Raw genomic sequence first — 23261 nt, forward strand, 5'->3', positions numbered from 1 at the left:
GTTATTTGATATTTTTCTAAGAGTTGGGAGAATTTTTTTAAGGAAAAAAGAAAATGAATGATTAAGCTTTTATAAAGCTTTAAAAAAAGAAAAAAGAAGAAGAAGAAATGGGTTAGACTCGACCTAGTTGCTGTCAATCCAACCCATTCCAAAATTGACCTAAAAGCTTGTTTCATTTGGGCCATTTAACTTAATTGTTTGAGCTTAGGTTCAAAGCCTATTTTAGATAATGTGTGTTTTATATCTTAGGTTTATATTATTAATGTTTATATGCATTCATAGATTTTTAATATATAAATAGATATGGAAATCAATTTTTATTAAAAAAGAGATAATATTTTTAAATAAAAATAATTTTTAAGTCTCTGTCTAGATATTAGAAAGAACCTAAATAATTATTCTTTTTGTTTTAAATGATTATAAGGAAATTTTGAAAATGAAAAGTTAATTTTTCTAAATTTCACCTAGATATTGGAAAATTAAGAAAATTTTCTATCACTTAAGATTTTTATCAAAAAAATAGTGGTAAGAAATATAAAAATAAAAGATTTGAAAATAATAAAATAAATTAATTGTATTGTATGATTTTTATTTGTGTCATTTATATATGGCATTACATGCATCATAGTTGGTAATAAATGTGAAATGGAAAAAAATAAAATTTTGAAAAAAGGATTTATGGAGATAAAAGTTAATATTCATAAGTAAGAATAATTTTTGAGAACCTACCTAAATATTAGAGGGGTTCCAAATAATTATTCTTCATAAAGAAATATTGTGCCAAAATTTAAGGAATATCATGAGAATTCTAAATAGAAAAATATTTTTTGAAATTCTACCTAGATATTGAAGAATTAGAAAATATTTTGATACTAAAATTTTTTATCTTATTGCTAAATAAAAAGTTTTATTCCTAAATAAAATGAATAAAATTTAAATATGTGTTGATAAATTTAATTGGTTGTCTGTATTTTAATTTGTATTTGTATCATACACTTGCTTATATGATATATGCTTGCATTTCATTACTTTAAAAAAAATTAATAAAATGGTGATTTTTGGAAAACTATTTTAAATAATAAAAAACTAATATTTCTAAGTAAAAAATAATTTTTGAGATCCCGTCTTGACATTGGAGAGTTTCACAATAATTATTTGTTATAAAAGAATATTGTATAAAATTTTTGAATGAATTAGTATGAAAGTTCCAAATAAAGAAGTATTTTTTAAAGTTCTACTTAGATATTGAAGAATCAAAAAAATATTTCAACATGAAAGATTTTCATCTTATTCCTAAACAAAAGGTTTTTCTTTTTCAAAAAAAAAGAGATTTTTACAAAAAAAAAAATTGGAGGAATCATTTTTTAAATACTAGAATTAAGACCATTGTTATCAATAGTAAGAATAAAATGTGATTAGTAGATACCTTTTTTAAAATGGGGCATTGTGAGGTGCTAAATCTTTTTCATGCATAACTAACTTCTGGATTTAGCTTTGTTTTTCATAAACCAAAATACCTTTTTAATAAACTATAAACTCGTTTTATTTTTTTATTAAAAATAAATAAATTCTTAGATGACCAATCACACTTTCAAAAAAGATTAATAACGACTCCTCATTGTTTTGAAACTTTTAAATTTTTCATTTAATAGTCCCTAAAATTGATATAACACTTGGCTAGAGAAGTTTAATTTTTTAAGCTTTATTACTCTACCTTTAGTGTAGAATTATAGAGTATATTATGAAGATATAATTGGATTGTTGTATCTTGGAGGCAATATGCTTTAAAAACTTGTTGCACCAATTGATACAAACCCGCAAAGGCACGAATCTTCTTAAAGAAAGTGAGATATTCATGCATCCGTCCAATTCTTCATACTATAAATGAAATCAATCTATTTTCCTTTTATTCTAAGTAATTTATATAATTTATTTTTACCACATTTATACTATAAGGTGATTAATTTTTTATGATTTCCTTTATACATTGACAACATCCAAAATATAAGACAATGGGCCTCAAATTAAATGTCCATTTAATTCACTTGGCTTTAAGAAAATGCAAGACAATGGGCCTTCAAATTTTAATTAGATTTTTTCCCTAAAATTTCATGTCTAACCCAAGTCCCCGTCTTTCATTTTAATCAAATTTTTTGTTTTAGTTTTTTTTTTTTGTTACATTAGGAGGGTAAAGTCTTAGTATAAATAAGGGAAAATGAAAGAGACCTGGTTCAAAACCCGACCCTTGATATCTCTTCAAGCACCTTTAACCACTAGACTAAAGGTTTGGGGACAAATTTTTTGTTTTAGACTCTTTACTTTTTTTTCCCTTAACCTTTCCTCTATTTTTCTTTGCTTCTATTTTCCCTTTTTTTCCATCAGCCCCCAACCACCAAGCATCAACAACTGTCACTTTTCTTCTGTTCTTTGAGATTCTTGGTCTCAGATCTCCAACCACCGTGAGCTTTTTGAAGTTCACAGCTTTATCGCATTGCCCGACCGAAATTAGTTTAGGTTAGATTACTTGTTAGTGTTATTTACCTTTAGTTGTTTTTTTTTTTTTTTTTTTTTTTTTTGAGTTTGATTGAGACTAAATTTTGAGTGAACGTTATAGATTTAGGTTATTTGTCTATTTTTTTTTTACGATTTTTTTGCTATTGATTTAGGTTGAAATTATAATAGACAAAAAGTTTACTTTTTGTTTTTATAGCATTTCAGAAACGGAGTAACGGTTCCACTACTAGGTGGTAGAGGCCGTAAAATAACAGTTGCTGTAATGGTGGCGGAAGCTGCAAAATAACAACCACCGTAACACAATTGCACTGCTATTTAAATCTATGGTCTATTTTGCAAATAACATCGACTAAACTAATGTATATCCAACATTACTAATAATTTAACATAGATAGTATTCTAATAAAAAAATATATGTTCAGTTATAAAATATTATGCTATGTTGTAACATAATATACAAATAGTTATGATAAAACACACATATCAATCACTTATTTTATACAAATTACTCTAAATCACATTATTGATGTTCTATATTTGAAATGAAAGATTATACATTTATTTTAAATAACATGTATATAACCTACAAATTATTAATGTAAGATTCATATATGAATTATATATTTTATGTAAATTATTCTTAAATCACATTATAAAAAATTAAGTATTTGAAATTAAAAATAACACAATAATTCTAATTAATATATAATGATAAAAAATTGTATAATTTATTTCATATTATACTCATAAAAATTAAAAAATATAATTTATTTTAAATCATATTATAACTTATAATAGATTATTATAAGTAACATAATATATGATTTGTTTATTAATCTTTTTTTTTTTTTGCTAGTAATTTAATACATATAATAATAATTTGCATATTTTAATTTTTTATTCAAAACAAAATTGATTTATATATTATTTTATATCAAAATAATATTCATAAAATTTTAAGTAGGGATGTCATACATTAATACAATAATATATATTTAATGAAAATAACAATATTTGTTTACAACTTAAAAATTGTATTTGCTTACACAAAATTAAAATTATGTAGTTTTAACCATTTAGCATGTAATCCTATAATAAAAAGTAAAAGCCCTATCTACTCCCCTTTTCCTTTATTTTTTTCTCACCCTGACGGCTTTTTTTTTTTTTTTTTTTCCTTCTTTTTCTTCCTTTCTTTCTTCCCTCTCCCCCACCCCTATCCTCACCCTCACCCTTGCGCCCACAGTTCCTCTTTTCTCTATCACTCGTGTTGTTCTTTTTTCTAACCCTTTTTTCTAAATTTTTTTTGTTCACACTCACTTTCTGTGTTAATGTATTTTTCATAGTTTCAAATCCATGATATATTTTTTATGGAACAAGTTTTAATTTTTAATTTTTTTATTACGATTCAAGAGATTTAAATTATAATCATGATCGTATCATTTTTGTTATAATTACATATATAATTAAAATTATTACAATAATTACAATCGTGAAATTTTTTATTTTGCATAACTTGAAATAAAATATTATAATTATAATAATAAAAATTCTTATTTTATGATTTTTAAAATAATTTTATAACATCTTACATCTTTTATTTATTTAAGAAAAAATTATTCATAATTTTTGAAAATTATAATAAAGCATTCATATTTGATTTAATAATAAATCCTTACTTTTGTCTTTTAATTATAATGAGTATCTTCAATTGTTATTTAATTACACCAAAATAATAATAATTTAATAAGAATTAATCTAATAACAAAAAAATTAACAAAAATACATATACCAAAACAATAAAAAACTATTATTAAATTTCAAATAAAAAAATTATAAATTAATAAATAATAAAATCAATGTATAATTGTTTCATTTTAATTATTTTTTCATCTAAAATCTTTCTATTATATCATATTAATTCTTTTTTTTTTCAATTTTAGACTTCTCTCAATCAATCTTGTAAGATCTTCTATAATAAAAATTCTCAAAAAATATAAAATGTATTTGATACATAAGATTATGATATAATAAGATATAATAATATTATTAATAAAATTAGATTAATTAATGTTATCTTATTTTATGTTTGACATATACAAAGATTATAATGAAATAATTTATTTATTGATTAAAATTATCTTTTCTCAAATTTTATAATTTAAATTATTGATATAACTTTTAAAAATATAATAAGATATATAAATTTACTTTTATGAATTAAAAATAATATTTTTTATTTTAAAAAAATTAAATTAAAAATGATTAATCCCCTTTATAACTTTATTTTTTATATAAATTAAATATAATATAAAATAATTATTATCCTATCTTATTTAATATTTTATACAATAAATATGATCATAATTTCTCAAATTTCGCTTTCAGTAAAATTAAACTCTAAATTAAAAAAATTGTAAGATACACAAAACAGAGTTATTTACAACAATTTAAGAAAAAAATTTCCAACCCCCCCCCCCCCCCGACACTTCCTATCTTGCCTACTCCCTATTTCCCATAAGACCCAAAATCCTAATAACCCTAAATCGTTAAATCTCGACATACACACAAGCCTCCGACTCTTGCCTCCTTCATCGATTCCTTCATTCAAGGATTCTCGTCTCTCTCACTCAATTCCCAAACTCCTAATCTCAATCTTGAGTCTGCCATAGTCCCAATTTCCCCAAGACCCAAACCCAAACAGAGGATTTTTTTTCAACGCCATTCGACACAAATTACCAGCAATTTTAAATAAAAAATGTAATATTAACTTGCTTTTACCTTAAAATTACTTGTTTGGCTGTTTGCATTTGATTGTTATTTGTTTTGGTTATCTGTTTATGTGGTTTAGCCGATTGATTTTTTTAATATCAGAATTTTGGACAGATAATGGGGAATAACAGCCAAAACGGACCGTTGCTTTTGCTATTCTCCGTTTATGCTGCTTTTCGGTGGCCGCCACAGTTTTTTGAACGTATTTGAAATTCACCCTGCTTTTCCCTTACTATTCAACCACTATTTAAAACCCTTTGAATATGTGTGTGTGGATTTTTTTTCATATTTTCCTTTTTAGTATTTTTTTTGTAATTTCAATTTTTTTCATTGGTGTAATATTAGTTTTTTTTTATGCATTACTTGATTTAGATTTTTTTCTGTTTTGTTACTTTTTAATTCCAGAAATTTTAAAAAAATTGGCCATCTATATATATCTTTTGTGGATCTTGTATTTTTAAAAAAATTATTCTGATTTTTCCCTTTTTTAGATATTTTTGAGATTTTTGTTGTGTTTGGTCTGCTCGATTATTGATTTCTTTATTTTTGCCTTCTTGAGTTTTTTTTTAATTAATTAAAAAATTATCACATATTTATAGGGTTCAGGTATTGAGAAATTTAATCGGATTCAGGAACTGGTATCGCAAAAGTAGTGGATATAGGTAAGTAGTTTTAGTTATGTTTTCTATATTTAGATCTTTGGCTATTCTCTCTGCATTTTCCACCAACTTAACAATAACATTTTCTTCAAACATACACCTCAACTCCAAAAGTTGTCACCACAATCACCCAAATGCTACCATTTGCAATTGCTTTGCTTTCCACCCAGATGCTGCCCTTTTAAATTTTTTACAAGTTTTTTGATAGGCAAATCCATTGGTTTATCCTTTCTGGCTTTTTTGCTAACATAGACATGTCAAATTCAACATGTAAGTAGTCAAAATCTCTATTAACATATGGTATCATGGGGCAGTCAATTATACCTGTTTATCTTAGCAGAAAAGGCTTGTAAACAACTTGAAGGGGTGGCATCTGGATGTAAAGCAAATGAAAATGACAGCATTCTCTGTTCCCTAAGGATTTGGGTGATTGTAGTGAGGTAATTTTGGAGATGAGATGTATGTTTGAAGAAAGTGCTATTGTTAAGTTGGTCGAAAATATAGAGATAATAGCTAGAGATCTCAATTTGGAAAACATGCCTGAAATTACTTACCAACAGTGCCCCTGTTACAACTCAATAGCTGAAGTTGATTCAAATAAGTGTAAATTACGGAAAGCTGCTTCTAGAGAAGATTCCAGTGACAATTATTTGTATTGTCCATCAGCAAGAGATATTCAGAATGCAGACTTGAATCATTTCCAAAGGCATTGGGCCAAAGGTGAGCCTGTTATCATCAGTCAAGTGCTTGAGAATGCATCTGGAGTTGGTGTGAGGTCAGTTTCGCCACTGGCTGCTATTGTCTAGTGTCTGAAACATGTGATATTGAAATGACTTGTTATTGTCTAGTCATGGATTTTACATTTTAGCAAGAATGTTGGCAAAGAAAAGAATCTATGGTAGGTATTTTGTTAGGGAGATCGTATTAGTGCCATACTAGTATTGTTTTGATCCAGCAGCTGTGGCTATCATTCTTGAGTTTGTGAATTAAACTAGTGACTATGGAAATCCAGATTATGTGATTTGAATTTAAAGAGTTCCAAATATTATCCATTAGTTAGATATAACTTAGTGCTTCCCTATTTGACATACATCATGTTTTATGCTGGAATTTTAATAGTTTATGATTTATTGTCCTTCATACCATGCTTATTTCAAGGCCTTCATAGGGAAATTTACTTGCTGGGATCTTTCTTCTTTGCAAAGTGCAGTGTTTTGGAATTTATTTATTCCTATTGACCATCTTGGAAAAGTGCAACTTGACATTGAAGAATAGTCTTGGAACTTGGAGATGTTTCTCTTTTATCATTGTTGACATCAAATGCTCTCATAAATTAACCAATTTTGCCATGGTCTCGACGTACATGAATTGCTTGCTTAAGAAGCATATAAAATAAGGTAGGGCATGCATCTTTGGACTCCCCCCCTCACACCCATTCAATATTGCAGAAAATGATTTTGCCAATTTCTGTCTTGGATGGTGCCTTGTTTATCTTCTGAAGACTTCCATCCTTCTCTTTCTTGCCTTTTTTAGAGCTATGTATTCTGTGGTACTTAGTTGATATGGGGAAAGTTAAGTGTGGCTATAAGTTGAATCTAGTTAAGTCATCAACAAATTAAATTACTTGACAATAAAGGGAACTTTTGTGTGTCTGTGTCTACGCACATATAGTAATATCTGTTGTAATATGCTATTTCTTCCAACCGAACTGTGCCTTTTCATCTTTCCAATTGATTTTAATGTTTATGACACAGTGAGCTTGGTTTCTAAGTCAGCTGTTCTGATGGAATTCACTTACAGTCAATATTCACCAGTTCTTTAAGGGTATATAGAAGGCCGCTTTGACAGAGAAGAATGGCTTCTGATATTTAAGTTGAAAGGCTGGCCCCCATCCAACAAATCTGAGGAGCGTCTTCCTTGTCATCTTGCCGAATTTCTTTATTGTTTGCCATTTGAGGAATATACGCATTCTCAAAGTGGCCTTATAAATCTTGCTTCTAAATTGCCTTTGGATTCCCTTAAGCCAGACGTGGAGCCAAAGACATATATTGCTTATGGAGTTGCTCTGGAGCTTGGACGTGGAGACTCTGTAACAAAGCTTCATTGTGATATGTCTGATGCGGTATATGCTTAGTTCTCCCTTTCCCCCCTTCCTTGTTTTTAAGTTTAATTTTTATTTTTCAATGCTGCTTATCTGCTAAACTTGTTCATTTACAGTTCATAAAGTCAGGAACCTACAGTGTAGACTTTTCATGTCCTCCAGTGTGAATTGTGAATTATTTGCATGATAAAAACTGCATTTTGATTAATTCAATTCTCATGAATATGGAACCTAGAGCTATATTTGTTCCTTAGAAAGTGTTAATGGATCACCTGTATTTTGAAATGTGGTGTTCTGGAAAAGGTGCTAACACCTTCAATTATGTTGTGTATGTTGTGCTGGCATAGATTTTATAACCTGTTTGCAGTTTAATTAGGTTCTGCCTTAATTTTACATCTCAGAGTAATCTCACGTCATGTACATGTTTAAGGAATTTTTGCTGCACTGATGGTTTTAACTTGTCAATAATGATATAAAAGTATTAAATCATGAATCCAGCTGCCTAGCACATTTGGAAGTGTGGGTTCAAGAGGCCTGAGGCTATACTGTCACTTTATTGAGACACTACACAGATGCTTTAGGAATCTCATTTTCTTTTGTGGTTTTTTTATTCTGAATTTTCTGTGCGTATTTAAAATGTAACCAAAATGGTTATATCCAGTACAAATGATGTTTTTTCCATATTGGATAAGGGACAAGTATTGAAGCCCATTTAGCTGGTAGAGCTGTAGCTATGACTACTATAGATGGTATTTGTGATGTGGTATTTGTGATGTGTCTGATTTCTGATGCTCTTGTATTTCTGTCTTCTAGTCTGCATATAGGTTGCTCTTGACTTTGTTTCACCTGATAATACTGTTGAATCTGTTCGATTACTTCTACAAGGCCATGGAGCTAAAGAGGACAAACTGGAGGTACATGGATAATAACTACCGGACTGGATGCTGTAATTTCTAGGTTTTTCTTTTGGCCTTTGGAGAGAGGGACGGGTGAGTTTTCTGATTTGATGTCCGACCCAAAAAAAGGATGTTGGAGATAATACCTGTTTGAGTGCATGCTTCGCTTAACTTCGATTGTTATGGAATATTTTTTCCAAGATGTGCTCAAACATTAGTAGTCCTCTCCGTTCATCAATAATATCAGCTAAACCGATTTTGGCACATCTGCATAAGGTTGCATAAAGTTCTTGTGACGGTGTTTTATGTTTTAATATAAAAGTTGGGAGTTCTGGCACTTAGAATGCTGTTCTCTCATTTCTTTTCTGAATCAGGTCCGGAAAATTATATACTGCATGCGATGTCTCAGACTGTTAAGTATTTGGATCCTCATGCAAAGTCACTTTAAATATATATAGCTGGTATTTGTTTCTTGATGCTTGTATGTTATTTTCTTTTTTTTTTAGTTCTTTGCATAATATGTAGAGGTTGTGCATGTCTATGCAAAACAAGTAATTATGTCTCATGGTGTTGGCTTCACACTTTCTTTATACCTCCTGCAAAATTCCAATGTACATGTGAAACACTTGGCATGGCTAATGTTTAAGAGCCAGAACGCTATGAAGCTCATTCGTGAGCAAGAACTCGTTGTCACTTTTGCGTTGACTGCATCACCCGCCTACGCGGGGTACCGGTTTAATTGTTCCGGCATGGAAATTATCTTTTAAGAGGCCGTTGACTCTGATCTGCAGACCAATATTTACATTAATTCCTTTGACTTGTATGCTTATAGTTTTAGTATTGAATTGCTTGATTTAGGATTACACCACAACTCTGTGAGGTCGCTGACTTATCAACATCTTTTTGGAGCCATTCTTGAATGCAACTGGGTTAGCCTGTGGCATCCTTCAGGTTTCAGGCCTGGACCACTTTCTCTTGTTTACACTTATGTCATATGCCTGCATAAAACTCCTTGCTTCATTTGCCTCCAAAGAAGTGGCAATTTTATTTTTCAGAAAGTGCAATGTATTTATAGTATTTTAGCCAGATATTATATATAATTATCTATGAAAACCAAACCATATATATATATATATATATATGTTGAATTACATAAAATTCAAGTGTCTTGCATTTTCAACCTCTATCAGTTCAACTCAACCAAACATTGTCCTCTTTTATTTACTTCAAAAATATATAACTTATAAAATGATTTTTTTTTTTGGTAAAAAAAATTTAGGGCAGATAGATTATTCAGTTTCTCAGGTTAAGATAAGATGTTTCACATCTGATAGTTTAAGACAGATAGTTGCTGGTCTTGCATTCGAGATGATTTTAACAAATGATTACCGATAAAATTCAAACTTAAGATTTTTTTATCGAGGAGAACGATATTAACCGATTAAATTAAACACTTATTTGTATAAAATGTTTTATTACTATCAATATATAAAATTTTTGAATAATTAGAGATAAGAACCTCTAATCATATAAACATATAAATATTAAATTTAAGAATTGAAACATTTAAAAAATACAAAAGTATTAAGTACCTAATAAAATTGATTACAAAAATATAAAGTATATAATTAAAAAATTTTATATTTAATATATTATCAATGTATAAATTTTATATATTATTAGTGAATTAAATGATAATAATTTATTAATAAAATAAATTAGATGATAATATTTTATTAATGAGTAAATTATATTAATTTGTATATATTTATTTTAGGAGTTAATATTCGTTAATTAATGAGTAGTTATGTATTATATAAAATTTATATATTAATAATATATTAAATATAAATTTTAATAAAAATTGGGATGTTACATTTATGATAATAATTACAATTAATAAGTAAAAATTATAAAATTAAAACTTTATTTCAAATTCTCATTAATGTTGTTAACATATGAATTGGATTAAAACAATTAAAGCGCACAGAATTATTAATTGGTTACGATACTAATTTTTTTTATAAACATTAAAATTAAAATAATTTAAAAATATATTTAAAAAATATATAAACAATTTTTATTCGAAGTTGTGCTACTATTCTAGTTGTATAGTGGTAATAAAATAAATAAATTCAATAATAAAAGATAAAATCAAGAACATTCTGGACGTTCTCAACTCTTGTTCCCATCCCTTCAACGCCCCTTATATTTAACAACTTAACGCTTCTTCCTTCCCATCTATTCAATAAAATTTGAGAGTTGAGACAAACAAGGCATGGCTGATGGTATATTCGGTTACCCTTTGAGGCGCCTTTTACGGAGCCCTCCGGTCTACCGTGAATGGTCTGGATCAACGGCCCTCATGGATTGGCTCGAATCCCCAACCGCCCAGATCTTCAAGATCAACGTCCCTGGTAATTTCTTAATTCCTCTCATCTCTTTAATTTCATGGGTTTTTTTTTTTTTTTTTTGGTTTTTCTTTGATTGTTGGAATACGCAACTGCACATAAATAATAGGATACAACAAAGAGGGCATAAAAGTGCAGATAGAAGATGGAAATATTATGCATATAAAAGGAGAGGCCGTGAAGGAGGACACAGCAAAGGACACTGTTTGGCATGTAGCCGAAAGGGGGACAGGGAAAGGGGGATTTTCTCGGGAAATTGAATTGCCGGAAAATGTGAAGGTTGAGCAGATTAAGGCCCAAGTCGAAAATGGTGTGCTCACAATTGTGGTTCCAAAAGATGCTACCCCTAAGCCTTCTAAACTGCGAAATATTAACATCACTAGCAAACTTTAAAACCTTCATTAATTAAATATATAAATAAATGTGCTTGCTTTTCAATGTTGTAAAATTAATGTGTTGTACTATAATTATTATAAAAATCTAAAAAAAAGGGTTATAATAAAACTTATAAATATGCTATAAATATGTTTAAGACTAAACTAGTGTGCAATGTTGTGTGATAAGTTGAGGATTACTCTATTTAACTATTTTTATTGCGATTAAAAATGGATTTTGGCATTATAGCTTGGCTTGATATTCAATTCCTTCTTGTACTTTAATTTTATTTAGTTATGCAATTATACATTCAATTTTTCATTAGTTTTATAATAAATAGTAACAAAATTAGAATGTTTTACAAAATATTTTTGATAATTTAGGTAATAAATTTTCATCAATTTTATTATTTTTATCCAAAAAATAATAAAATAATGAGAAAAATCATTTTTTTTCTAGATTATAAAAGTCAACATTGATTTTAATAATGAGATATTTCTAAACCCAAATGAATCCAACTAAGCCCAAATTACTGGGCCAGAAAACGAAGCCCATGAATGTTATTTAAGATCCGGACTTCATGTATTTTTTTTCAGCCAGCAAGACTTTACATGAAGTCGCCTAGTTCTTTGCAAAATATATCATTTTACAATAATTGTATCATAATTAATTAATTAATTAATTAAAATTTAGAGGTATTTAAGTCCGTCAAAGTATTATGTGGAATTTACTCTTATAAAGTGGACGTTTATATAAATTTTTTATTGTGATTGGGTAATTGTAATATTATAAAAAAAAATTATAGATGAAACGCTTTCGATTTTTTACATTGATTTGGCCCCAAAAAACTACGTTGTTACATTTAACTCATTTTAATATGAGTTTAGGGTTATTTTCTTTTTTATTCTCTTTTAGCTTCTTGTTTTATTTTTCAATTCTTTAATAGATTAATTTATTAAATAAAATATAAATTATGGTTTGCACGAATATTGAGTTCAATTATTTCAAATTCGAGCGTTGTTAATAATTTTATATTCAAACTATTTGAAGTTTGAATTTTTAAGTTTCGGTTAATAAATTAAGTTATTATTAGATTTTTATATAAGTATAGTATATTTTTAGTTTAAATTAAGTTGAGTTTAAATAATTTAGAATTCAAATTATTTAAATTTTAAGTTTTCTTGAGTTTGAGCTTTAAATATTTTTTATTAAATTAAGTTCTGATTTTGAGTTTTTCAATTTCAAATTTTTTTTAATTAATTTACATTTTTTGTATATATAAATTGTAAATTTGTAATGGTATGGATAAATAAAAATTTTAACCAACAACATTCCTAGCTTCTATTTGGATTATGTTTGTAATGGTATGATATATGATCAAGTTATATCCATTTAAAAATAAATTATTTTCATTTTTTATAATTATTTGTACAATTAATTTTTTTCACAAATAAATACTTATACTCAATAATTTACTCGTACTTTTATGCATGTAAAATTTAAAATCAATGTGATGGCGCTATCATTTTCATTGTGAATAATATAATTTCTAAGACATATTAACGGATAAAATTTTTTTATTATAAAATGAATAACTGAATATTTTTAATTAATTTGGAATTTGACATTCTGACTTATGCAATTAAAATATTAAATTTAACTATTAAATTAAAAATTATAAAATTATATTAATTCTGTGTTGATGTAAAGTGGAATTTTTTTTTTCTTATTTTACCATTTAAGAGGGGACCCCACCAAACGCCACACGGTAGCACTGACGGTTGCCCAATGATATTTTAAGGTCAGTGTGGGACCTACAAGACGTAAAGCCGTTGGACGGTGATTGATGACCCAATCAAAATAGACCGTTTATTGGTCTAACTAGCTGTTGCCACGTCATATCGCCCATTTCTTGTCACGAAATCATTTCAAAATGTTTATAATCTGATGCTTCTGACCACATCAGATAGTACCCAGCCGTTGTTGGTTATTTTCATCGGTCACTGACCAGTCATTGGAGCGTCCTCACTTTACTCGATATATATCAACTAAACATTATGGAAATTTTGTTATTTATGCAGTTTATTCCATTAAATAACTAAATTAAAGAATTGTTCATAATAATTTATTAAATTTAATAAATAAATATAAATAAGCAAAAATTAAATTTATTCACTAACGATTTATCAAATATTGGATTTGAATTTTTTTGAGAATTATTTATTTATAATATATATAAATTATTTACAAATTTATTAAATTTATTGATGAAAAAATATTTAAATTTTTTTTTTATTTTTTAACTTTTGAAAGTGCTTATGAACACTATACTTCATGCTTTAAATCTCTATTTATTTATATTCTTATATGTGATAATCTTCCATCCATATTATTACTTTTTTTTAATCTAAAAAAAAACTTTTAATTAAATAGATGCTAAAAGGGAGTTAGTGTATTAAAATGTGTTCGCGATCATGTTTTTGTTTTTTATTACGTTATTTTATTATAATTATAGATATAACAGATAAGCTAATAGTAATTGCACTCATAATAATTATGATTTTTTTTTAAATTTTTACAAGAAAGTAAAAAAAAATTTTATATAATAATATTTATTTATTATATTTAAAATAATTTATGATATTTTAATTTACATTTATAAATTAAAATAAAATTTTCACATATTTTAGTTATAATTTAAAATTAATATGTTATAAAATTTATAAATATATTTAAAAAAAACAAATAACAGTTTTAACGTCTTGTTATAACCATAATTTTTTATTATATTATTATTTATGTGAGTAATGATTTACATTTTTATTACAATAAATAACAATAACGAAAAATAACGTTACCATTAAATAAAAACCATTATATTGTATTACGAACGTTATTTAAATTCATCAAGGGAGGTAAACTATTTTCCACTAATACTCTCCGTTCCCTCAATATTATCAGCCAATTAGGAGTTGGCAATTTTCTTGGTATGAACAAATTGCCACCTTTTGCAAAGCAAAAATCATCCGATTTCAAAGATTTCTGCAATAGCAAGTCAAAACCATAGTGTCGTGCGAATCCCAGCTTTCATAAATATCAAATGTATTTAACCTTCCAACCCAGACGCATTTTTTCAAAATCGGATAATATCTTGTAACACATTCAATCTAATAATCATTGTATTAAGAACCCTAAAAAAAAATAAAATTATGCTCTTTTTTTTCTTGAATGTCCAAAATTTTTATTTTTTATTTTAAATATTAAAATTTATAAAACTTAAATTTTATAAAAAAGTTTAATGTTAGTATTGAATACTGAAGTTACAACTTTATTTTTAAACATTTTAAAATTAAAAAAAGGATAAATAATTTAAAACATAATGAATACTATTAATTATGAAAATTCCTTTATTATTCTCTTGATAAAGAAACTTGAAAATGATTTTTTCTTAAAGAGAAATCTTTTACTCTCCATTTGAGTTGATCAATTCAATTTTGATCATTATTATTAAAAATTTCAATTTTTTAACTCAAAATAATAATTTAAAAAATAATGATCAAAATTAAATTCATTAAAAAAAAGTAGACAATAAAAAAAAATGGGTGGGAGTACATTACGAATATATTCGTTTATGGGTGCAACATTGGTCAAAGATTTTTTTTAATTATTAAAATGTAAAAATATTCGAACCAGTTCAAACCATATGGCTATCATGAGGTACGCTTGTTGGGCCTCCCATTGCATTTAATTTAGCAACTTTATAAAATTAAAATGTTTAGGTATGGTAAGTTTTTTTTTTTTTTTTTTTTTTTTTTTTTTTATTGCTAAGGTTATTTCTTTATTTTTTATTTTGAAAATAATAGTAAAATATGTAAGCTTAATAGAAAATTTTAAAATTTATATCTAGCATTAGAGATATCATAGATGAGACAAACCAAATTCAATCTGAACTTTCATATAATTTAATTTGAATTGAATTAAATTTTATAGATTTGATTTGATTTATTAATTTTTAATTTTTTGTATATTATTTTAATATATTTAAATTAATTTTAATATAAATTATTATTCTTAAGGATAAAATTTAATATATAAACTAATAAAAATATATAATTCGATTGTATTCTTTTTTTTATTTTTTACTTTTTAATTTTAAATTTAATTCGAACCAAAATATATGTTTAATATACAAATTTAATTCAAATCAAATAAAAAACAATTCAAATCAAACAAGACATTACAATTTCAAATCAAAATTTAAAATTTTCAATTTTTTTTGCACCCAGGTTGAAGTTTTTACCTACCAACTTAAATGCCATGAAAATGAAACTACTTTGATTGGGAACATCAAAATTCAGAACCGTCGGAGAGTTATGTTGGTTTGGTTTCTGACCCAAAGAGCTATTACCCTATCTCCCCATAGTCCTCTTCTACCCAAAAAAAAAAAAATCAAATTATAACCCTCCATGATTTTGGTTTAATTTTACATTAATTTGTTAATTTATTTATTAGTTTCTTCTACTAGAAGTAATAGTAATGTCATAAATTAAATTTTTTTGAAATAATTACAAAGTTAATTTTAAATATGAATAAAAATAACACTTATTTTATAACATAATATGAATATTAATTTTTTTTAAGAGAGGAAAAGAATATGACAATTATATTAGTATTTGTTTTGATTATTTTATAATTGCCTTTTCCTATGTGAGTTTTTTCTACTATTACATATTTGATATGTGAAATGGGATTTTGTTGGTGCTTGTAGGATACCTTTTTTTTTTTTTATTTGGCTTTTAACCTTGTATGAATTTAAATTTCTTGTTTATTAAGGAAAAAAGAAGTAATTTTCAGTCATTACCTCAAAAGATTATGATAGAAATGCTTTCCCATTGATTTGTATTGGAGATTTCATATACATACTTAATAAGGATGATTTCCATTTTTTTCTTTCACCTCTTTACCAAGTTAAAATGAAAATTACTTATAGGAGTTAATGCAATTGGTGGTAAGTAAAGAAATTTATTTCTTGTCAACCAAAAATAGGAACGTCAATAGATAAGATATGGGGAGAGTAGAATATTTTTTATTTTTAAATTTTTATATTATATTTATCTTGATATTAATATCCAATGAATATTTTATATTTATTTTTATCATTATTCTGCGAGGATTTAATAGGTATTGGTAATCTCTATTGTCATAGCTTTAAAAAAATTAAAATTTTTTAATTTTTTTAATTTTTATTTTGTATATTTAAATAGTTTTTTATAAATATATATTAATATTTTTTTAATAAAAATATATTAATTTTAATTAATCTAAAATAATAATTTATATTATTTAATAAAAATTTATTTATTAAATATATATAAATACATATGTAGAGTAAAAATACGAAAAAAATATTATATTACTCATATCCATCCTTATATTTAATAAAAATTTAAAATCATATATATTTTAATCGTATTTTTATTCTCACAATATAATATCTATTTTCATTCGTATTAGTATAAAAAATCGAATTTCTTGTAAATATGAATAAAATTGATATTTTTAATTAAAAATTAATCTTTGCGAATATATTTGATAATAAAATCTTAAATGCGTCGTGCTGATAAAAAAAATGTTTTTTCGACTGTTTGAAGATAGGATTTGGTCCAGAAAAAAAATTAAGAATACCCTTAATCAAATTAAAGAAAATTGGTTGAAAAAGGCGAGACTGATGGCTGTGTCTTAATTTTTTATCCTTTTTGAGTTAGATGTAAGAGATTTTTGAGCTGTGTCTTAATTTAAATATTTAGAAAGTATCCAACAAAAGTAGATCTCCAATAAAACACCTTCATTATACCTGTCCAAAGATACAGATCCAGCTAGCATTTCCTTTCTTTTCTTTTTTTTATTTTTTATTTTTAGAATACTGGTAATAATTAATGAGTAATAAAACAGTTGAAAGCTCACTCTACCTAAGCCTTAGACAATGTTCCTTCCTAATCCCAATAGACAAAACCCCAAAATCTACTGAATTTTGTTTTTTTTAATCAATTTTCCCATTTCAACCTTCCTTAATCTCCTCATCTTTCTATATTTTTTTCCTTTTTTCTTTTTATGATTCTATATTTTTAATCTTTACCACTAACAATTTACTAACATGATTTTAAAATTTAAACTTTTTTCATAAAAAAAAAAATCTATTTATGATAAATTTAAAAATGTTATGATTATGATGCTTAAATCAAGATTAAGTGGTAATTTTCTTGAAAATAAGTAAGATTGAAACTTACCTATGTAAAGACAAAACTCCAAGATCCACTGATCTTTTTAATCAATTTCTCAGTGATATCTTCCTTAATCTCATTGTCTTTTAATTTTTTTAATTTTAAATTTAATAATTTATATATTTATGTTATATATATTTTTATTAAATATGTATAAAATATAAAAATTATCGTCTTATATTTTATATTAATATGTTTAACCGGCAAGATATATTTTTTCAAAATCTTTCAAATTTATATTTTTTTTCAAAATTAATCTATGTTGTTTTCGTACAAATAATCGTATAATATATAAATAATCAGATCGATTTCTCTTTCAATCTAAAAAGTTTTTAAAAATTACGCTCCTAAATATTTAATCTTTTAAATCTTGAATAATATATTAACATTAAAAATCCTTCCAATTTTAAAATTTACCGGTCCTTCTGTAAAAACAAACAAAGAAATTAATCCATACGGATTGCCGATTCAAACCTAACCAGGGAGTGCAATTCCTTAATTTAGACGTCAAATCACTGAATTATTTCCCCACAAAAAGTCCAAATAATTAAAATAAAAAAAGGAAAAACAGGCTGCAAGTGGCCAACTCAAATCCGGTGGTTCATTTCCTTCTTTTCTTCTACAGGTTTTTAGAAGTTAATGCTCATCAACAACCTTAAGGTTAAGCCTTTTTTTTTCTTTGCTCAAATCCAACCAAATACCTGAAATTCATCAATTTCCATCAGTTTCCATTGTCAGAAAACAAAAGGTTTTCAACTTTCAAGTTTCAACAATTCACATTCACAAAACTCCAAAGCATGTTCTACTACAAAAGTTCTCAAACAACTACCTCATGAAACCCATCTTCATTTCAATCTGAAAACCACTTTCCAGCACTGTGAATCAAACGCAGTTTCATTGTTGGTTTTGCCCCTTTTGTTTTTAGAGCAACAAAAACGATGAAACTAATCGGTTTCTCGTTGTTTTTATGGACAACATTGTTGGTGGGTGTACACTCAGATCTAGCTTCCGACAGGGCATCCCTGGTGGCTCTTCGAGCAGCTGTTGGTGGACGCTCACTTTTATGGAATCTGTCGAGCAGCCCGTGTAATTGGACTGGTGTAACTTGTGTCCAAAACAGAATCATCGAGTTAAGACTCCCTGGAATGGGACTGTCAGGTCAGCTTCCCATTACCATTGGCAACTTAACTGAGCTCCGAACTCTTTCACTTCGTTTCAACGCTCTGTCTGGGCCAATCCCATCTGACTTTGCCAAGCTTACCAACCTTCGATATCTCTACTTACAGGGGAATAGGTTTTCTGGTCAGATTCCTGGGTTTTTGTTCTCTTTACAAAAGCTGATCAGGCTTAATCTTGCAAACAATAATTTCAACGGTACCATCCCTGAGAGTGTTAACAATTTGACTAGGTTGGGTACTTTGTATTTGGAGAACAATCAATTATCTGGGTCAATACCAGATATTAATTTGCCTTCACTTGAGCAAATCAATGTTTCTTTTAATCATTTAAATGGGTCAATCCCAACAGGGTTATCAGGGAAGCCATTGAGTGCTTTTTTAGGAAATTCTTTATGTGGGAAGCCTTTGGTTTCTTGTAATGGGACTGAGAGTAGTGGCAATAAATTGTCAGGTGGAGCAATTGCTGGCATTGTTATTGGGTGTGTGCTTGGTGTTTTATTGATTTTGGTTCTCTTGATATGTTTATGTAGAAGGAAGGGTGGTAAGAAAACGGAGACAAGGGATATTGCCCCTGCTAAACAGGCTGAGGTTGAAATTCCGAGAGATAAGGCAGCAGGGGAAAGTGATACTAGAAGTAGTGGTTTGTCTGGGGTAGTCAAGAGGGATGCTAAGAGTAGTGGGAGTAAGAATTTGGTGTTTTTCGGAAAGGCGTCCAGGGTATTCGATCTGGAGGATTTATTGAGGGCATCTGCTGAGGTATTGGGGAAGGGAACATTTGGGACGGCCTATAAGGCCACTTTGGAGATGGGGATGGTTGTTGCAGTGAAGAGGTTGAAGGATGTGACGGTGTCAGAGAAGGAATTCAAGGAGAAGATGGAGGTAGTCGGAGCCATGGATCACCAGAACTTGGTCCCATTAAGGGCCTACTACTTTAGTGGGGATGAGAAACTTCTTGTTTATGATTACATGCCCATGGGAAGCTTGTCTGCACTTTTGCATGGTGAGTATTTCTTTCTTACTAGGCTTTCTTTTGCGTGCATTATGTTCTTGCTTTTGTGGTGGTGTATTATTGCTGTTCTTCCTTTGTTGATCATTTTGATTGCTGGAATCTTAGTATGCCTGTATTTAGCCATCACGTTCATTAGTAAATTTCAACTGGTGCGGACCAACATTCTCCTTTTTTTCCCGACTTCAACATTTTGGATTTCCATGAGCTACATCTTTTAGATCAATTTTGACTATCATTAAAACATAATCATGACATAGAATTGATATGATAAACTTCTCTGGGATTCATCAAATGCTTTTATGTCAGGCACTAAGTTCTTTACGATTTGGATAGTCATAGGTTTCGTAAAGAAAGGAGTTTGAATAGGTATCTTTTATAGAATTTTGTCTTTGAAAATAAAGTTTATAGTTGCTCAATTTCCTTGTTATACGTTATATAACTGACTTGGCATTAAGCATTTATGAAGCTGATATGAGTTATTGTATGTACTGTTCTATTTATCATCATTTGCTATGCATTTAGCAGCTAGGAAAGAAACCCTAAAATCTCTACCTCTGAAGTTTTTAGTTTGTAATTTATTTGAAACTCTTATCTTGCATATCAAAACTATATGGAGATACAGATAATAAATCTGATGTCTGATCATGTAAAACTGAGAGTCATCTGCTCATACTTTTCTTTAGTCTGATTTCACTCTCTTGGGTTAACCAGTACCATGTTTACAAGTCCCATCTAATTATGTTTGAATTCCTGAAGCTTGCAAATGTTAGATGATGCTGTCTGTGATATCCTGCCTGTGGGGTTCTTGATTGAGAATTTGTAATTCATTTGCATCTAGGAAATTAATGATCCTATTAAAATAAGTAGTTAGTTGTGATAGAAGTGTAATTGAATCTGTTCCTCTGTTATGTCAGTAAAAAATGTATGAAAGCACTGTCCACTACTATATCTCTGTTTGTTTGTTGCAAAGCTTTGCGTTAGTCAATTCCAGGGGGGAGAATTGGCTCTGGTACTATGTGGAGTAGAACGTGCATTTGTGTTTTGCTCATCATTGTTGGGAAACGAGATGGAAAGAAATAGAGAACAATTATTATTATTATTATTATTGTTATTATTATTACTACTCAGGTAACAGAGGAGCTGGTAGGACTCCATTGAATTGGGACACAAGATCTGGCGTTGCTCTTGGAGCTGCCAGAGGCATTGCATACCTCCATTCTAAGGGCCCAGGAATCTCCCATGGAAACATCAAATCGTCAAATATCCTACTTACTACATCCTATGAAGCTCGGGTATCTGATTTTGGTCTTGCTCAACTTGCGGGCCCCACATCAACTCCCAACCGTGTTGATGGCTACCGGGCTCCAGAGCTAACAGATTCTCGGAAGGTTTCACAAAAAGCGGACGTCTACAGCTTTGGTATATTGCTTCTGGAACTGCTTACTGGGAAGGCACCCACACATGCCTTACTGAATGAGGAAGGAGTCGACCTTCCAAGATGGGTCCAATCTATAGTTCGAGAGGAGTGGACTGCCGAGGTGTTTGACCTCGAACTTCTGAGATACCAGAACGTTGAGGAGGATATGGTCCAGCTCTTACAGCTTGCCATTAATTGCACTGCTCAATATCCCGACAAACGTCCAGCAATGGCTGACGTGACAAGCCAAATCGAAGAGCTCTGTCGCTCTAGCTCAGAAAAAGAGACTCAAATCCATGATGCAGATGTTGGGTCTTCCCAGCAGACATACTCAGTTGATTCAGGTGCTCCACCATCTTCAGTAAAGGACTAAAAAGTTGAGCAATCCTTTCATTTCATTTTTCCCTTATCATTTCTTCAATATTTTCCCCCACATTGCCCATATTCATAGCAACATTTTTCTTATTTCCCTGTAATTTTACTTTTTTATTATTGTATTTGATAGGGGGACTTCATATATGCTATTAAGCTTTACTTTGTTGTGTGAAGTGTGAATAACTCTCTATTCCTTTATGTTTGGATGAATGATCCTGTAATTATTTTTTATCCACTCCTGCTTTTGTAGCCTTTGCTGTAACTTCAAAATCTGGTATGGTTTGGACCATTACAACTGCGAATCCTTTGTTTCTTGTCATTTTCAACCTCGATAATGAACAACGATGTACCATATAATGATCTAGGGTAGACAGAAGATTAAGTTTTTCGTCCAAGATGGGGATTAATTTCAACTAAAGGTGTAATCGATTAAATTTAAATTAATATAACATTAAACTCGATCAAATTTTATTTTTTAATTTGAACTCGATTCGAAGTATAAATCAAATTATTTGAGTTTATTTAATTAAACTTGATTAAAGTATAAAAAATAAGTTTAATTCACATATTCTACAAAATTTTGATTATTTGTGTATAAACTCAAGTTTGAGATATTTTATTAATTAAAATATATTAAAATATAAAAATTAGATTAAACTTGCAAGTTACTTGAGTCAAATATTAAAATATATTAAAATATAAAAATTAAATTAAACTCGCGAATTATTCGAGTCAAATATAAAAATATTTAAATTCGGTTCGATCGATATATTGAGTTATTTGAGCTCGTGTTCGACTCGATAATAACTAAATTAAATTTAAATTTTATTTGAATCGAACTTATAATTTATGAATATTAATGTATCATTTATATTTTTAATTTCAAGTAAAATCTGAAGATGCCTTGGGCATACTACAAAAAAAAAAAATTTCAAGTTGTTGAACATGAAAATGACTAATCGATTTTGATAGAGAAAGATGGTTCGCATTTGCTTGAATGCATAACTTTCTTCATATCTCATCTTTCAAAGGAATTTTCCTTCGAGTCCATGCTTTGTAGCTCACCCCAAGAAAACGAGGATAAAGGAAAAAAAAAAGTTCCAGAAACCAATCTCAATGGCATTCCTTTTCCTTTTGGTTTCTTTGCATGCATCTTACCTTATTATTGGTTGGGACTTAGGTCGGCTCCTAAGACAGACGTAAAGAGGAGAAAAAGGTGAAAGCATAGATACTTCCTTAATTATAGATAAATCTAACAATTTTAAATATAACATAA

The 23261-nt window shown here is 28.1% G+C and overlaps 3 protein-coding genes across 30 annotated transcripts; all 3 read left to right on the forward strand.

Annotated features, from left to right (window-relative positions):
• Positions 1 to 4944: 4944 nt before the first annotated feature.
• On the forward strand, positions 4945 to 10272 carry LOC111305785 (lysine-specific demethylase JMJ25-like). Of its 28 annotated transcripts, XR_016331460.1 has the most exons (6): positions 4994 to 5271; positions 5883 to 6717; positions 7743 to 8064; positions 8857 to 9032; positions 9314 to 9400; positions 9798 to 10267. XR_016331460.1 is itself a non-coding variant. In XM_022903581.2 (3 exons), the coding sequence occupies exons 2-3, from the start codon at positions 6395 to 6397 to the stop codon at positions 7762 to 7764; spliced, it is 345 nt and encodes a 114-aa protein (XP_022759316.2). In that variant the 5' UTR covers positions 4994 to 5271; positions 5883 to 6394; the 3' UTR covers positions 7765 to 8365. The 28 variants fall into 28 exon arrangements, 1 of the variants encoding a protein (XP_022759316.2); XR_016331465.1 differs by lacking the exon at positions 9314 to 9400 and having other exon boundaries at positions 8929 to 9032; positions 9798 to 10272; XR_016331461.1 differs by lacking the exon at positions 9314 to 9400 and having other exon boundaries at positions 9798 to 10265.
• An 856-nt stretch (positions 10273 to 11128) lies between these two features.
• Positions 11129 to 11991, forward strand: LOC111306328 (HSP20-like chaperones superfamily protein). The gene is made up of 2 exons (XM_022904226.2): positions 11129 to 11356; positions 11460 to 11991. Exons 1-2 carry the CDS (start codon positions 11218 to 11220, stop codon positions 11741 to 11743), a joined length of 423 nt encoding a protein of 140 aa, XP_022759961.2. The 5' UTR covers positions 11129 to 11217; the 3' UTR covers positions 11744 to 11991.
• A 6541-nt stretch (positions 11992 to 18532) lies between these two features.
• LOC111305786 (putative inactive receptor kinase At1g48480) lies at positions 18533 to 22234 on the forward strand. Its single transcript, XM_022903588.2, has 2 exons — positions 18533 to 20184; positions 21322 to 22234. The coding sequence occupies exons 1-2, from the start codon at positions 18945 to 18947 to the stop codon at positions 21981 to 21983; spliced, it is 1902 nt and encodes a 633-aa protein (XP_022759323.2). The 5' UTR covers positions 18533 to 18944; the 3' UTR covers positions 21984 to 22234.
• Positions 22235 to 23261: the final 1027 nt, after the last annotated feature.

This window comes from Durio zibethinus, chromosome 21 (assembly GCF_047325235.1).
Source record: "Durio zibethinus cultivar Kanyao isolate XHJ-2024 chromosome 21, ASM4732523v1, whole genome shotgun sequence".
Classification (NCBI taxonomy): Eukaryota; Viridiplantae; Streptophyta; class Magnoliopsida; order Malvales; family Malvaceae; genus Durio; species Durio zibethinus.

What these genes read in the sequence shown, in the direction of transcription:
- LOC111305785 (XM_022903581.2), top strand. Translation starts at nt 6,395, where the DNA reads ATGAGATGTATGTTTGAAGAAAGTGCTATTGTTAAGTTGGTCGAAAAT. An exon ending in GCATCTGGAGTTGGTGTGAG is followed by an intron (nt 6,718 to 7,742) that starts GTCAGTTTCGCC and finishes ATTCACTTACAG; the next exon opens with TCAATATTCACCAGTTCTTT.
- LOC111306328 (XM_022904226.2), top strand. Translation starts at nt 11,218, where the DNA reads ATGGCTGATGGTATATTCGGTTACCCTTTGAGGCGCCTTTTACGGAGC. An exon ending in CTTCAAGATCAACGTCCCTG is followed by an intron (nt 11,357 to 11,459) that starts GTAATTTCTTAA and finishes CATAAATAATAG; the next exon opens with GATACAACAAAGAGGGCATA.
- LOC111305786 (XM_022903588.2), top strand. Translation starts at nt 18,945, where the DNA reads ATGAAACTAATCGGTTTCTCGTTGTTTTTATGGACAACATTGTTGGTG. An exon ending in CTTGTCTGCACTTTTGCATG is followed by an intron (nt 20,185 to 21,321) that starts GTGAGTATTTCT and finishes ATTACTACTCAG; the next exon opens with GTAACAGAGGAGCTGGTAGG.